Raw genomic sequence first — 14,057 nt, 5'->3', positions numbered from 1 at the left:
ATGACTTCTTTTACAGGGACCCATCCTATTGCACAGATTAGTCCAGCAATATTTCATAAATACAGTTTGCAGGGCTTCAGGTGGGCTGAGATGAAGATATGGTGTTTCATAAAAAAGGCACAAACACAACACACACAATAATACAACAACAAAAAGTCAGTGACATCAAGAAAAGAAAGAAATTGCTGTTTTATTCAGTTCAGCAGAGTCTAGTGGAATCCAGTGGATTTTAATGGAGAAACCTTTTAAAGGTTGGTTCATCATAGCTGTGGTCTAATGCAGAGGTGGAGCTGTGAAACTGCTGCTGTCTGTTCACTGATGGAAACCTGTGGCAGGTTTATAGGGACTTGATCTGCGCCATGCCCTCTTCTCCTTACACTTAATTAATCATTCCAATTTGCAGTGGATGTTACGACTTGAACTGCACCTTAAAAAGGTGTAAGAAAAGTGAGTGTGTGTGTGAAGCCCAGAAGCAGGAAAAGTCAAAGCGACAGGGGGAAAATTGGTTGTGACCTTTATTTTGACATTCATGACCTCAGAAACACACGTGTACAAGCATGTGTTCTACTTTGGGGGACATATTTTAACAGAATGACACACACAACAGGATAAATATGGCTGCTCTCTGTAGCACACATAATGCCAACTTTGGGGGAAAAATCCTATTTTTTAGATGTTAACAATTCCACATTTTTATAGACTTAGATGATGTGAAAACAATCATCTGAAACAAACTTTACAATGATTCGGGAACTGATGATTGATATATTTATTGAATTTGTTTATATTCAAATGTTCACCTAACTTTATTCAGTTATCAAATGTTAATCAAGGATCTGTTCAGAAATATGACTGAATCATGGTTAGGGTTAGGGGTGTCTGTTGCAGTTGCAACTGATAGAAATAAAGTCATAAATAAGGGTGTAACAAACAGGAGTTTTGTTGCAATTTCACAGTGGAATGGCAGTTGCCGTATGTTTTGTTTCTGTGATGTAATATAATAAATCAGTAGAGGAATATGCAGAGGCAGGGTTGTGGTGGCGTGCACAAAATAACTGAAATATAGAGCTGTAGAACTGGTTAGCTCAACCTTTACTTTCATTTGTGAAATTGGATAAATAATTGGAAATATAAATGTATAAATAAAAAGGTTTTCCAGCTGCATTTGAAATACACACGTCACTGAGACTATACGACCATTAGCTGCGTCGACTGACAAGCTAACGGTCAAGTGCTCATTAAGCTTTATGTCAGCTTTATATCCATGACTGAGGGAAGAGTCATTAAACGTAAGTGATTAAAAAAAACATAAAAAAAGAGGTATTTTAGTGTAAAGAATATACTATACTTTATAGTTGAATTGTATCTGAACCCAGTGACCTTAAAAAAATGACATTTTAAAAGCAAAAAAACATTTTCTTCAGATTTTTAACTCTTGTGAGTCGTGTAATGTGTTTTTTCAGTTCGTGGTATATATTGGCTGTGCTGCGGTATGTTCAATTCATTGGGGTTCTATGGGAGTTTTTCTGACAAACACATTTTTTGTGAAGTGGTCCAAAGCCTTGTGTGTGGTGACAAAAGCTTGTAGTGATGGAGACAAAGACGGTAACCCAAAGGGAATGTTGTCCCCTCTAGATAGGAATGTGTCCCCTTCCCTAAGTCACAATGCCGGGCCCCCGGCAGAAAAACATGCCATTCTGAAATTCCAGGTGACGCTTTTTGTGAGCCCGGCATTATACATATTACATATCAGCATCACAAGTCTGTCAGCTTATTCAAAACTGTCAGACGAACAGACCTGGGGTTCCTGGTCGGGGCCTCTCTGATTGTTTCCAAAGCAATGAATCACACCCACTCATTGTCCTTCGCGAAATGGCTTAGTTCATGGTAATTACATTTAATCATAGTTATTTCAGCTGAGAGTGCTCTGTAAGGACTCACTTTGAGATAGGAAAGTTAACTTTCAAAAAAAGTCAATTACATGGCATCTACCTGGAAATGTCGGTCATGTTTTTGTGTCCTTTTCACCCACAGGTTCAGCCTACTACGACAATGTGCGGCCTCTGGCGTATCCTGATGCGGACGCTGTGCTCATCTGCTTCGATATCAGCCGTCCAGAAACACTGGACAGCGTGCTGAAAAAGGTCAGTGTCACATTAAGAGAAGGGAACAGAGTGTGACAGATTTCAAGGTACATTCTGTCTCCTGTCAGGACGTCAGACAACAGGAGCCTTAAAGAATGGATTTTGCTATTTGAAGTCCTACTTATTACATAACTCAAATGCAATGTGTACGCTAAAGGTCACTGAAATCATTTTTCTGCTCTATGCTGGCCAAGAGACATTTTTGTTAAAGCATAACCACATTTAAAGAAAGTGTACAATATCTACAGCTCTTGTTCTGTATCAAAACGTCGCCTCTTATAACAATTGATTTCTTTGGCCTCATGCAAACAATATATAAACATAATTCACATAGCAACTTTAAAGTTATGCACGAGCTCCTATATGCTAATGTTAGTCGTTAAAGAACAGTATTCACAATCTTAAGCTCCGTTTTTATTGTCAAGAAGTTCCAGTTTAAATCTAGCTCTTTACCTGGTAATGCTAGATGCTAACTTTTTGCCAATTATATTTGGGTCTTATCAAAAAGCAGATCTCCTAGCATGCCAAAAACAATGCTTTAAAAATAAATGACACTATGAGAGCTTTGATAGTGAATCATAAGATAACATGTCTAGCAGGATAGCTAAATAATAACCTTAAATCAAATGTATCTTAAAGTTCTCCAAGGTTGTGGGCAGCTTAACATTTGGTTAATGATACGTTTTGCCAAAGCTGCAGCAGTCTGAGTTAGCCAAATAAAGTCTGTATGTTTGTCCTGTTTGCTCTGTGTAAGTTTGTTGCTGGAGCTTTGTTCTGACAATGGAACCACCAGGACTTAGACTTTTACTATCTCCTACAACATAACATGGTTTATTGAAACACAAACAAGGAATAATCTGCTAAACAGTCATTTAGCATAACTAAGAATGGTGAAGCCTCATATTAGCTTTGGCTAAAAGACATTTTTGCACAAAAAAAGGACAGTGGATATTAATCCATTAAACAATCAATTTTCATACATTTATCCCCAAAACACAAATAAAGTTTTCTCACATCAGTTCACACAAAAAGAAGGTCTAGACTGTATTCTAAGTGTTATTGTAACATAAAGGAAGTGTTTATGGCATATGGAAATGCTATAGCCTGAAGATGGACTTACTAGGATCTGAATTTATTCCCAAAGTCGCGAATGTTTAATAATAAAAACCTTTCCAATGGTTGAGTATTTCGACTTGTTTGGAACTTTTTTTCTTTTTTTTTCAATTGCAGTACCAAAACTGTTGATGAACATCAAAAGTGTTGGGGTGTTTGACCTTTCCGAGTCCACAGACATTCCTGCTGTCGTATCATCATTCATCAATGACATCATCAGCATAAGACAAAACACAAATCTTTCATGGTGGACAAATTCTCACATCTACAGGGGGTCCACTTGAGAACTAACTTGACCGCTGACCTCGTTAGATGACCTTAGGTTCCCTCAGTAATAGTGGTGAATAAACTGTTCACACAATGCATGCACAGGATGCCAAAGTGACATGTTGAATGGGCCCTCTATTCAAAGACAAAACTAACAGCTTATCTTTATCCTGTCTAAGTATTGCAATGTGCCATTTTGTCTTGTTTTAATTTCCGAGTCATGGTTTTATTTTTTTATTTTTTTTGCATATTTTCCATCAGCAAGCTTCTTTTCTCGAATAATTCCCTTGTAGTACACAGCACTTTTACTTTTGCCATTTCTGACAAACTGTCAGACTAACAAGTCCTCGTGTCCTCCAATTTTCTTTTGAGAAGGAATATTCTTTTCACAGCACGACTAAGCTACAAAAACACCTCTTGAAGTCCTTATTTTTCCCTTTTCCCTTTTTGTATCCTTTGTTCTCTTCAAATGCTCATCAAATCTCCTACGTCAGAGCATTACCCAACGTAAGATGTTATCCTGCGGCTATCACTTTTTTTGAAACGCTTCAACACTTGCTTTGCCACGAGTGACATTTTCTCACCTTTTTCTTTCTTTTTTTTTTTTAACTTTCTGACTGGAGGACTGAAAACACCCTAACACCCCCATCTTGCTATTTTTTTTCCCTGTCTCTTTCCATTCTGATGCCCTTTTGGATTGAAGAATCACTTTATTTGTGAACAAAATGATGAAAGCTACAATAATGCTTTATGTTTTGTATCTATCCTTAAAGACTGCAAAATACATCATGCACAGATACCAACAGACAACAAGAAAGCACTGTCTGTAAGTGTCTTTAATTGTGATCACACCACCGTCTCTGAGAAGTGGAATATGTCAGCATAAGGTCAGCCGGTAAAAAACAAAACAATTTTTTTCATGAAACTAGAAACCGTCTGCAAGGTGCACAGGTTTACCTCAGCTGTTAGAGAGCACCAACTATACAGAGGCTATAGCCCTTGTCACAGCAGCCGCAAGTTTGAATCTGACCTCGGCCAATTGCTGTCATCCCCCAACCTCTCCTTCCAATGTTATCTGTTTCTCTGCAGGTGTACTATCAAGTAAAGGCAAAAACTGGCCCAAAAAAAATGACATTAAAGAAACAAGCTGCTAGAGCTGTTGCCAATATTTCAAAAACATTTCACATTTTTCCTGATTTAACTCAATTTGACTCAGATGTTGAACAAAATGTCAAAGATTGAACAAATTACTATTTTCTACAGTGCACATATAATTGCAGCAAAGAACAATACAAGATTTGGGCTAAATGCTAAAACATAAGCACGCTAGCATGTTCCACAAAGCAAACGTTTAACAGGTATAGTGTAACCGCGCACACCCCATGCCCTTTCTTCGGTTAGCATAAAAACACTTTTTAGAGCCATAAAGCCATTGTTTTAGTTTTTACATTTCATCCTGAGAACTTGGAGGTCTGCATCAAGTTTCAGAACAACCCAACCTAAATTTCAATTAAAGCTACAACTGTTAAGCTCATGATGTGCATAAACTAAGTCATTTAGAATTATGGTTTGTAAACCAGTAATGTGTGTAAATTAATGTTAATGCCTCAAACGTCTTTAAACATCCCTTAATTTGTAGAAATATTACTGCAGGCATGAACTCAGTCTTCTCAATGATAGCTTCCGCATTTCAGAGTGGTTTTGATAAGTATATTTAAATATGCAGTTAAAAATTCAGCTGTTATTAAACTGCAGCCTTATTTTCCTCTTGATAAACCAGACTCTTAGCTCCGACAGCTCTCATTCTGCTCTTCATTCTGGACAAAACTCTCACTTATTCTGAACATTAACACAAACAATAAACCACTCTTCCCATGGCTCCTTTGTGACTCATCTAAATTGGTGCTTATTAACAGTTGCATACTGTTCGGCGGACTGGCCTATTGAAAGGCAACGGCTCACTCTGCACAACAGCATAACACTCTGGAGCCCCCGACAGCAGAGACACATCCAGCTTTAAAAAAAAAAAGAAAGATGTCTTTGTCAAGGGGAACAAATGAAGCAAGTGTGCGAAGTGGTTGCCTGTGCCATGTCGTGAGGAGATAATCACTGGAGTTGCAGAGACAAAGCGTTAAATAGTTTGAGTAATGTCAGTCAAATATAATCACTGTTGTCTGTCTATTTACATTTTCACTGTCTGACCAGAAGCAGCATTAGCTAAAGTGGCAAATGTATTTTATTTTTCTGTGCTTTTGCCCTGCTTGTCTTGTCAGACTAGTTGTTGTTTTGTAATGTTATCTTGTCAAGATGTAATGTGCCTTTATTTCAGATCTGAGGCCCTCGAGGAAGAGGCAAAAAGTTTTTGTAAGGTTCTTGGTGAAAAAAAATTCAGTTTAAATTTATAGATTAAAAAGACTTTGTTAAACTAAATGTTTCAAGTTTATAACAAGAGCTGAGTGTCCAAATACCAAATGTGCAACATGGTGTAATGAACATAATACTTGTATCTGATTAGTTACACCAGCTTAATACAGACATGCTTTTTTATCAAAACTTTCTTTTTAAATGTTTGAACCTCTTCAGCTAAGGCTCTCAACTTGTTTCGATTCTAAATAAAATATGAATTCTTCTTCAAGCAATAATCCAAATGTTTGTACCTGTTAATAAAACACTTTCCAGGTTGAGGGATCTTAAATGAAAAGTTGAATGAATAAAGGCTGTAGTCACACTCTATATTTATTTAATCTATGTTCTGTGTTTACTGCCAGAAATACGTGTAACAACATGTTCAAGTATTTAGAGGAGGAATTTATACACAGTTCAAAGTAGAAGAACTTGATTATCCTGACATGGAACATCAGACTCTGACTCAATAATGTCCATGCTCTTTGGATGAGATGGAAAACAGAAAGGTATAAATGTTAATTTCATTGTCTCTGTGGTGTCTGTGGACTGACATGTATTTGTCTTTTGATACACAGTGGCAGGGCGAGACGCAGGAGTTCTGTCCTAATGCCAAAGTGGTGCTGGTCGGCTGCAAGTTGGACATGAGGACGGACCTCAACGTCTTAAGAGAGCTTTCCAAACACAGACTCATTCCTGTCACTCACGAACAGGTTAGATAAAATGCCATTCATATTTTTATATATGTTTCTTTTTGTTTCCATGGAACCCAAACCAGCATCTGCAATCATCAGAGTCAAACCCAGCTTGAAATGAACGACAGCTGAGCAGTCTTTTATCAGCTTATCTGACAGTATATATATTTGGAACAGGCTTAACATACGGTTTTAAACAATTACTGCTCTACAACTTTCCCTGCATATTCATTTGCCTAACACAAATAATACAAATCTCAAAGTATTATTGAGACAAATGACAACAATTACTTTCATCCCTTGTGCACATAAACAAAACTTTTGAAAATGAATTTTGAGAGTGACATTTGCTTCAGATCATAACTTCAACAAATATGGCAACACAAGGAGGATAAAAGAGCCAGGACTGAACAAAGATAGAGACAAACAGGCGGATGTGCGATAATACTATTGTTTTGTTTGTGTCTTGAAGCGATGAACAGTGGCATGCATGAATTTTAATAGCCTATTTTCATGTAAATTTGAATTCCTGCTTCTTGGCACCCTTTTGTCAACATATTAATATTTTCCCATACCTCCGACAAAGCAAATGTAACCACTCTCATTTTCCTGTCAGTAATGACATCAAAATTGGTCTATCACGATCCCAGATGAGTTTCTCTGCATAAAGTTACTCATTTCCATTCTAACAGAAACATTTGATCACAGCAAAAAACTCTGTCTGAAATTATTTGAGAAACTTTCAAACTTCCAGCCATCCAACTTGCACAAACTGAAATACTCACATTGGGGTCTTACTTGGCTAAATGAATCCTAAATAAAGAACGCACAAACAATATTGATACTAGAGCGAATGTTTTTAGAGCATTTTGATATATATGCAACTAAGCTGTATCAAAACTGGGAAATCCATTCAACATAATTTTATATGGTGGCTGTTTTAAGTTATGAGTAGGGTTGAGCTCAAATAGTGTTATGAAGTGATGTTGTTTATGTACAATAACTTGATCAGCAGATAAAAATACAATGCATTGAGAAAAAATTGAGGTACTTTAGTACATAGTTGAGGTAAAACATCATTTAATAACTTATTAACAAAGTAATAACAGCTAACATCACCATTCAGCCTTCTTAGAAAACATTACCTGATCTAACAACATGAGCTAGCTAACATGAGCTAGCTAACATGAGCTAGCTTATGTGTGCTAGCTCACAGAATTCTAGCTAGCTAACATTCGTGTTAGGTATAAATGTACACCTGTATTCTCATATCCTGTAACACTATCATACAGTAATTGTAGCTTGGACAAGGAGGAATACTTACAGTAAGTAAGCAGTTATGCTATGGTTGCTAACAGGTTGTTTTTTCTTGAAATGCATCCCTTCTGATTTTCATTTTCATTTTTCACCATAAAGTCTTTGCATTATGGTAAATGGCATTTCCTTATGTTATTAGTTGTGTATGATTAAATGTGTGATTACAGAGTGAAACAGTGAAAAGATGTTTAGCCTTAATAAGTGTACATTGGCTTTTAAGCATTGAACAAAGAGCCCTAAGTCTTGTCCAAAAAGTAAGCACACAAACATGGAAAATAGAAGTGGTGTTGAAAATGGCTGAAGTTGAAAATAAAACCATAGTATTCCTAATTGGCCTATTTAAACAAAGTAATGAAATGCAAACAGCTAAAAAGCTGGGGGTTGTAGCCACTTGACCAAGTGATGTGATCCCGAGGGGGTAAGTGCCTCCACCAGAACAAAACCTCTCATTAACTGTGTGACTGTACTGCTCTAATCACCCTACGGTCTTCAGAGAGAGGCATAAAGTGTTGGAACGTTTCCATTAATGCAGAAATAATACAGCCTCCCTGGAAGCACATCTCAAGCCTTTCATATTTTTAAAGAGAAGTACTATTGCTACCACCACCTGCTAGCATCACTAACACTAAGAGCTGAACACCTACGCTGTCAGACAGCCTAGAAATGCCATTGCCAACAAAGTAAATGAAAACAAACAAAAATCCCAAGAAAAAGGTGCCCAAGACAGTGTACATCATAGTGCCAGACAGCACAAGAGTTAACGTTACATTTGTATGACCTAGTGTTGATTAAAGTTTTCTTTTGTCTTTTTACACAACACACAAAACAAAAGCCTAGAGTCTGATTTCCGAGAACAGATCCGCAGAATAACGGCACCAGATGCAAGTCCAACCAGTCCAGATTGAAGATGCTGCCACCACTACTGGGAATAAGCAGAGCTTTTACGCCCGAGTTTTACAGCTGCTCCGATAGGCCTTGAATATTTCATAGCTTTGTGAAGTATCTTAGCTTTCTGGATGCCCTAGCTAGCGATCGTGCCTCCGAGATCACAGGCTGTTATTAAGTGGGGCTCTTTGATCTTTAAAGAATAAGGTAGCATGAAGTAATAAATGGTGATCATAAAATAAACTTCTGAGAATGTTTAAAAGAGGGCTGGGGTTGCACTCGCAATACTTTAGGGCTTGCAGCAATCACATGTTTTGATAGGAGGAAGCCTATTTTTCACTCGTTTTAGGAACAAGAGGCATCAAGCAGTATTCAAGAGGTTCAACATGGTTTAAGGACATGCAAAAGCATCATTTCCACCGCATGACCTCTCTGTCTCTTATAAACACACAAACACAATTATCATGACATAGCTCTAAGTAACGCCACTCAGCAGCTTTGTGGCTGAGTTACTTGCTTTTAGACAACAAAGGCAAAAAGAGGCATACAGCTGGATGAATGTTTATATTTTAAAGCTGCAAGACTAATTTTTTTTTTTTTAATACCTACCTGAAACTAAATCGATGGCCAAAAAGATTTTTTTCCTGTCTTTCACAGACAGGAAAAAGATCTTTTTGGCCATCTTTTAATGAACATTTTTAGTTGTGTTTCAGACTCATGGCTGTACATGATTATTCAAATGGTTTCAGTGGTGTTTTTTATTTACTTGTTGTGTACTGTGATGTACTGTCGATATTGTTTGTTGTCTGTATGAACTGACCAGGTGACAAATGAGTTTCCCTGCTGGGGATCAATAAAGTTATCTAATCTAATCTAAAGACCCACAATAACATACTCTTCAACTGCAGTTTCTTACATCATTTTTAGGGTTATTAAATTTATTCATTTGATCTAGTAGCCGGCACATTAACAGGTTTTGGTTAAGTCTCTGTATCTGCACCATCATATTCAAAGCAGAAGCTGCAGCAAATGTTTACCACATGGCTCACACCAAATGGCAGATAAAGTTACCAAATATCTGTAGACTTGGTGGAGATTTTACAACTGAAGAGCCAGATATGTCTCTTATTAATGGGCCCCAAAAGAGAGCAAAAAAGGAGGGTACATATTAGAATAACAATCATCACAAGAGCAGCTCTTAAATATTCACTGTTAGAATTAGAACTCTTTCATATTTCTCCTAACAGACCCATATGTTTTTCTGTGTTTTTAGGGAACTCATTTGGCGAGGCAGATCGGTGCCGTGGCCTACGCAGAGTGCACCTCGAAGTACTCTGAGAACAGCGTCCGCGATGTTTTCCACGTCACCACACTGTCGTCCGTGTTTCGCATTCACCGGCCTCAGCTCAAACGTGCTGGATCACGTCGCGGCCTGAAGCGGGTCTCCCAGCAGCCGCCTCGGACTGAAATTCACGAGCAGACTCCCCCCGTCAGAAAGGACCGGGCCAAAAGCTGCACACTCATGTAGGACCAGCAACCTGACCCGTGTGCACTGATGGACATGCAGCCATACTGCACATGAACTTAATTTATTGGTGAATTCTTGTCAGATCTTTGCACTGCATAAAGGAAGATACAAGAACGATTGCTTTCCCCGTGGAGTTCTTTTGAGGAGTTGTTTGTCAAGTCTTTCCTTGTTATCTTTCTCTGTGGCCGTGTTCTTATCAGGGGGAGTTCCACTTTTACTTGAACAATTTAACAATGAGGACAGACCAAAAGTGAGTGTGCATATGAAATGAAAAATTAACGATAAGAAATATCAACTTGAAGGTCTTGACCTCTTTTGTGTTGCTTCCTTTTTTTTTAAAAATGCTATTCTTTCTTTAAGTGTTTAAGTAAACGAAGCACAAATACGATGCACGCAAACTTTTAAGAGTCATTCACAAATGTCTCGAATGATCTCTGCTGTTTCACTTCATGACTAATTGAAAAGAACATTTGGACAGACAAAAAAAAAGAAAACTTACAAAGAAACTGTGGGCTGAGATCACACTAATTTTCTTAAACCACAAGTGCTTTTAATATTGAGCTCTGAATCATCACTGACCACATAATACTGAAGTGTTGTGAAATTAATACTGTTATAATAATGCACACTGGAGGGACGAGTCATTCAAAGGGAGTAAAGGTGACTGTTACAGTATGTTGTACATGTGATAATGAAATAAAAAAAAAACTTGCTCTGCTGAGTGTTGGAACAGCTTTAATACCAAACGTTTTGAATAATAATGCTCTGAAAACTGGAGAGTACAGTGGGAAATCTTTGAGTTATAATACTTGTGTCTTGGCCGGAATATTTCTCACAGCACATCAGTTCATTGGAGCAGAAAGCTCAGTAGTTTCCAGCTCTCTACGGAAGAGAAAACATTTTCTTCAAGAAAAAGCTTCTTCTCTTTGGGAGGAGAACTTTAAAAGGATTTATAAAATGAATCAACAGCACAGAAGTAAAGGCAAATAAGTTTCCTGACAATGAAAAACAACATTAAGTCCCAAAACTGGAGATTGAATTCTATATTATCATGAGTGAATTAAAGGGAAAATTCACACATCTGGAACAGCTATGATTCCTACATGTTAATAAGCTTGTCTTTATTAAGACAGGCTTCGGCATGGCTTACATCTGTTTGAGGTACTTAGGCACAGTGTTTCTTTAAGCTCAATGCTAATATACATGCAAACAAAAGCTATCGATCCCGCAACAGTGCTGTCAAAGAAAATTGCCCCCCTGCCTTTAGTTACCAATTTACAGAAATACTTAATATTATTCAGCAAAAAGCTCTAAAATGAGTATTTTGCCCTAACATTTCAATTTGATACAGGGGGTCTGGACTGTATCCATGAATCTTGCGGTCTGACCTTTAACAGTGACTCTTGTTCCACTTGTTTCCCACCATCATTGATGAGGCCCTGCAGCAAGGCGCTGTATCTGTGAGCAACAGCGAAGTGACATTTCACAGCATCACAGCCATGTTGTCGTGCAGGGAGCGTGAGGTCACCCCACAAGCCAGGGGCGAGACCAGGGACCGGCCTGTAGTTGTGGTAGAGAGGATGTCCACACAACTATCCTGCATGCATACAGTGTATGACAATGTTTGCATTGTAATTTAGTCACAAGGGCTACAGGGGGTTAATATTAGATGGACACTAAGGACAATGATTTCCTGAAGTGGATCATTTGAAAGTAGTGTACAAAATACTAGCATGTAAAAAGTCTTGTTCTCTTTTTTTATTATCATGTGAAAAATAAGCCTTCCTGGTTAAGGTTGTCTAAAATATTATTACCTAATCTCCAAGTCTCCAAGAGTAGTATGGGACGTAGAGCCTTCAGTTCCTGTGGAATCATCTATGAGTCAGGGTCCAGGAGGCAGACACCCTCTCTACTTTAAACAGTAAGCTTTAACCTTTCCTTCATTGATAGAGCTTAGCAAGAGCATTCTTTATAAGGGGCTTTTAAATGTTTATTTTTTAGGGGTTTTATACCTTTATTTTAGAGATAGGTCAGTGGGTAGAGTCTGAAATCCTGGAGAGAGAGAGAGAGAGAGAGTTGGGAATGACATGGGGTAAAAGAGCCACAGGTTGGGTTCTTGGAAACTTCGGCTGCACACTTTGAGGACTGTAGCCTTTGTACACGGGGCACGAAAAATAACCACTAGGCCAATGGTGCCCCAGGACAGGCTCATTCATGATTTTGACCAGCCATCTGTCTCTCCCGCTCTCTTTCTGTATGCATTCATGTCCCATTAATGCATGCCACTAACTTGATATATATTTCCTAGTTTCCGCAGGTTTCTCTGGATTGTTGTCGCCAATTACAATACTTATCTATCTTCCTTATTTTAGGTGTTATTGCTAAGACTACCATATTTTACATTATCAGTTTGTCTCCTTGTCTGGCTTTCTGTCTGTTTGATTGTCTCGTTCCATCTCTCCCTATTTCCTACGTTCTCTGTCCATCCAGTAGTGGCAGATGCTCGAGGTTTCTGCCTGTTTAAAAATGTTTTTCCTGCAATTGTTGCTCAGTACTTGAATTAATGTTGGGTAAATAAATGTACAGAATGCAGTTTAGACAGTTAAGGAAGTACAGACACTGGAGAATGATCTATAAAATCACTGAAGGTTAGAACTCGTTGGCCGGTGTGACATCAGCCTGAGGCACCGGGTCAGCCTCTGCTTTGGTGGCAGAAATGTATGTTGTTGCTACAGCGACTGTGAAAAATGTCACTTTTCGGTCTCTTAGGCCTTCAGCTAATGTAAGCAACCATATTTAGTAAACACTTATCCCTCATGTCTTTTCAGGCCCGTCTGGCTCACTAAAATCCCATTCAACAGCTGAGTAGTACCGTTAAATGACGAGTTTCTAAAGATGCTTCATTTTTATGGTAGCATTTTTTCCAGCTACTCTCAGATGCTTCCCACTTAGCCGAGAGGATTTGTGTGAGAAAAAGCTGAAGTGAGAAGAGGAAAAATGAACTCCAAATGGCCCAGAAGCTTAAGATTTGTAAAGTCGCAGACAGGAAAAGGGCTATAAGACTCTCCATCGGACAATGTTGTAATCCAGAGGTGCTCACAATGAGTAGAATATTATGCAGTTCCTGGAATTAGAGCAGACATGGATGAGTCCTTGGTGCAGGAGCAGAGTGAGATTCAACACAAGAGCAAGCAGAGGAGGAAGAGAAAACAGAGGACATGTTGAAACTGAAGTTAACAGGACGTAGTTCTTTAAGAGTTTTTGTTCAACAAAAGAAGATCAGAGGCTGATATCATGTAACTGTTTAAAGTGAGGGAACATTACAAACACCTCGGGCCTTGGAGGTATGAAACAGTTTCTTTTACAAGCTGAGGTTGTTGTAGTTGTCAAGATGAACCTACTGTAGCTTCCAGTGACTGAGTTATATGAGAATAGGCAGTACTCATTTCTGGAAAGAGTTTTTGGAGTTCTGGTTGATAATCTCATGTGTTGTATGGCTGGCAATTAATTATTTTTGCAGATGTTTTTTTTTCTTCCCCAGGTTGGATTGAGATCAACTTTTTGACCTCTTGACCTTTCATTCAACAACATCAAATGGTCAAGTTTTTGAATTGTCCAGAATTTTTTAAAATATGAATCACAATAATCACAGTTTTAATTGAGATACTTCACGGAAAAAACTAAAAACATAAACGTTGCTCTTGT

At 38.1% G+C, this 14,057-nt stretch overlaps 1 protein-coding gene across 2 annotated transcripts in view; it reads left to right on the top strand.

The window, feature by feature from the left end:
- The window catches only part of LOC109996877 (rho-related GTP-binding protein RhoN), a 31,090-nt gene extending 20,025 nt beyond the window's left edge, over positions 1-11,065 (top strand). Inside the window, exons 3-5 of one of the 2 annotated variants that reach the window (XM_020651205.3) lie at positions 2,041-2,144; positions 6,506-6,640; positions 10,098-11,065. In XM_020651205.3, coding sequence (XP_020506861.1) covers positions 2,041-2,144; positions 6,506-6,640; positions 10,098-10,352 — 494 coding nt within the window. In that variant the 3' untranslated portion in view covers positions 10,353-11,065. Of the gene's footprint in view, positions 1-2,034; positions 2,145-6,505; positions 6,641-10,097 lie in introns of both variants that reach the window. The other variant, XM_020651204.3, reaches the window with a different exon arrangement.
- The last annotated feature ends 2,992 nt before the right edge of the window (positions 11,066-14,057 follow it).

The sequence above is a fragment of the Labrus bergylta genome, chromosome 21, assembly GCF_963930695.1.
Source record: "Labrus bergylta chromosome 21, fLabBer1.1, whole genome shotgun sequence".
NCBI classification, from domain to species: Eukaryota; Metazoa; Chordata; class Actinopteri; order Labriformes; family Labridae; genus Labrus; species Labrus bergylta.
Note: the sequence above shows the minus strand (reverse complement) of the source record. Positions and strands in the feature narration are given on the sequence as shown.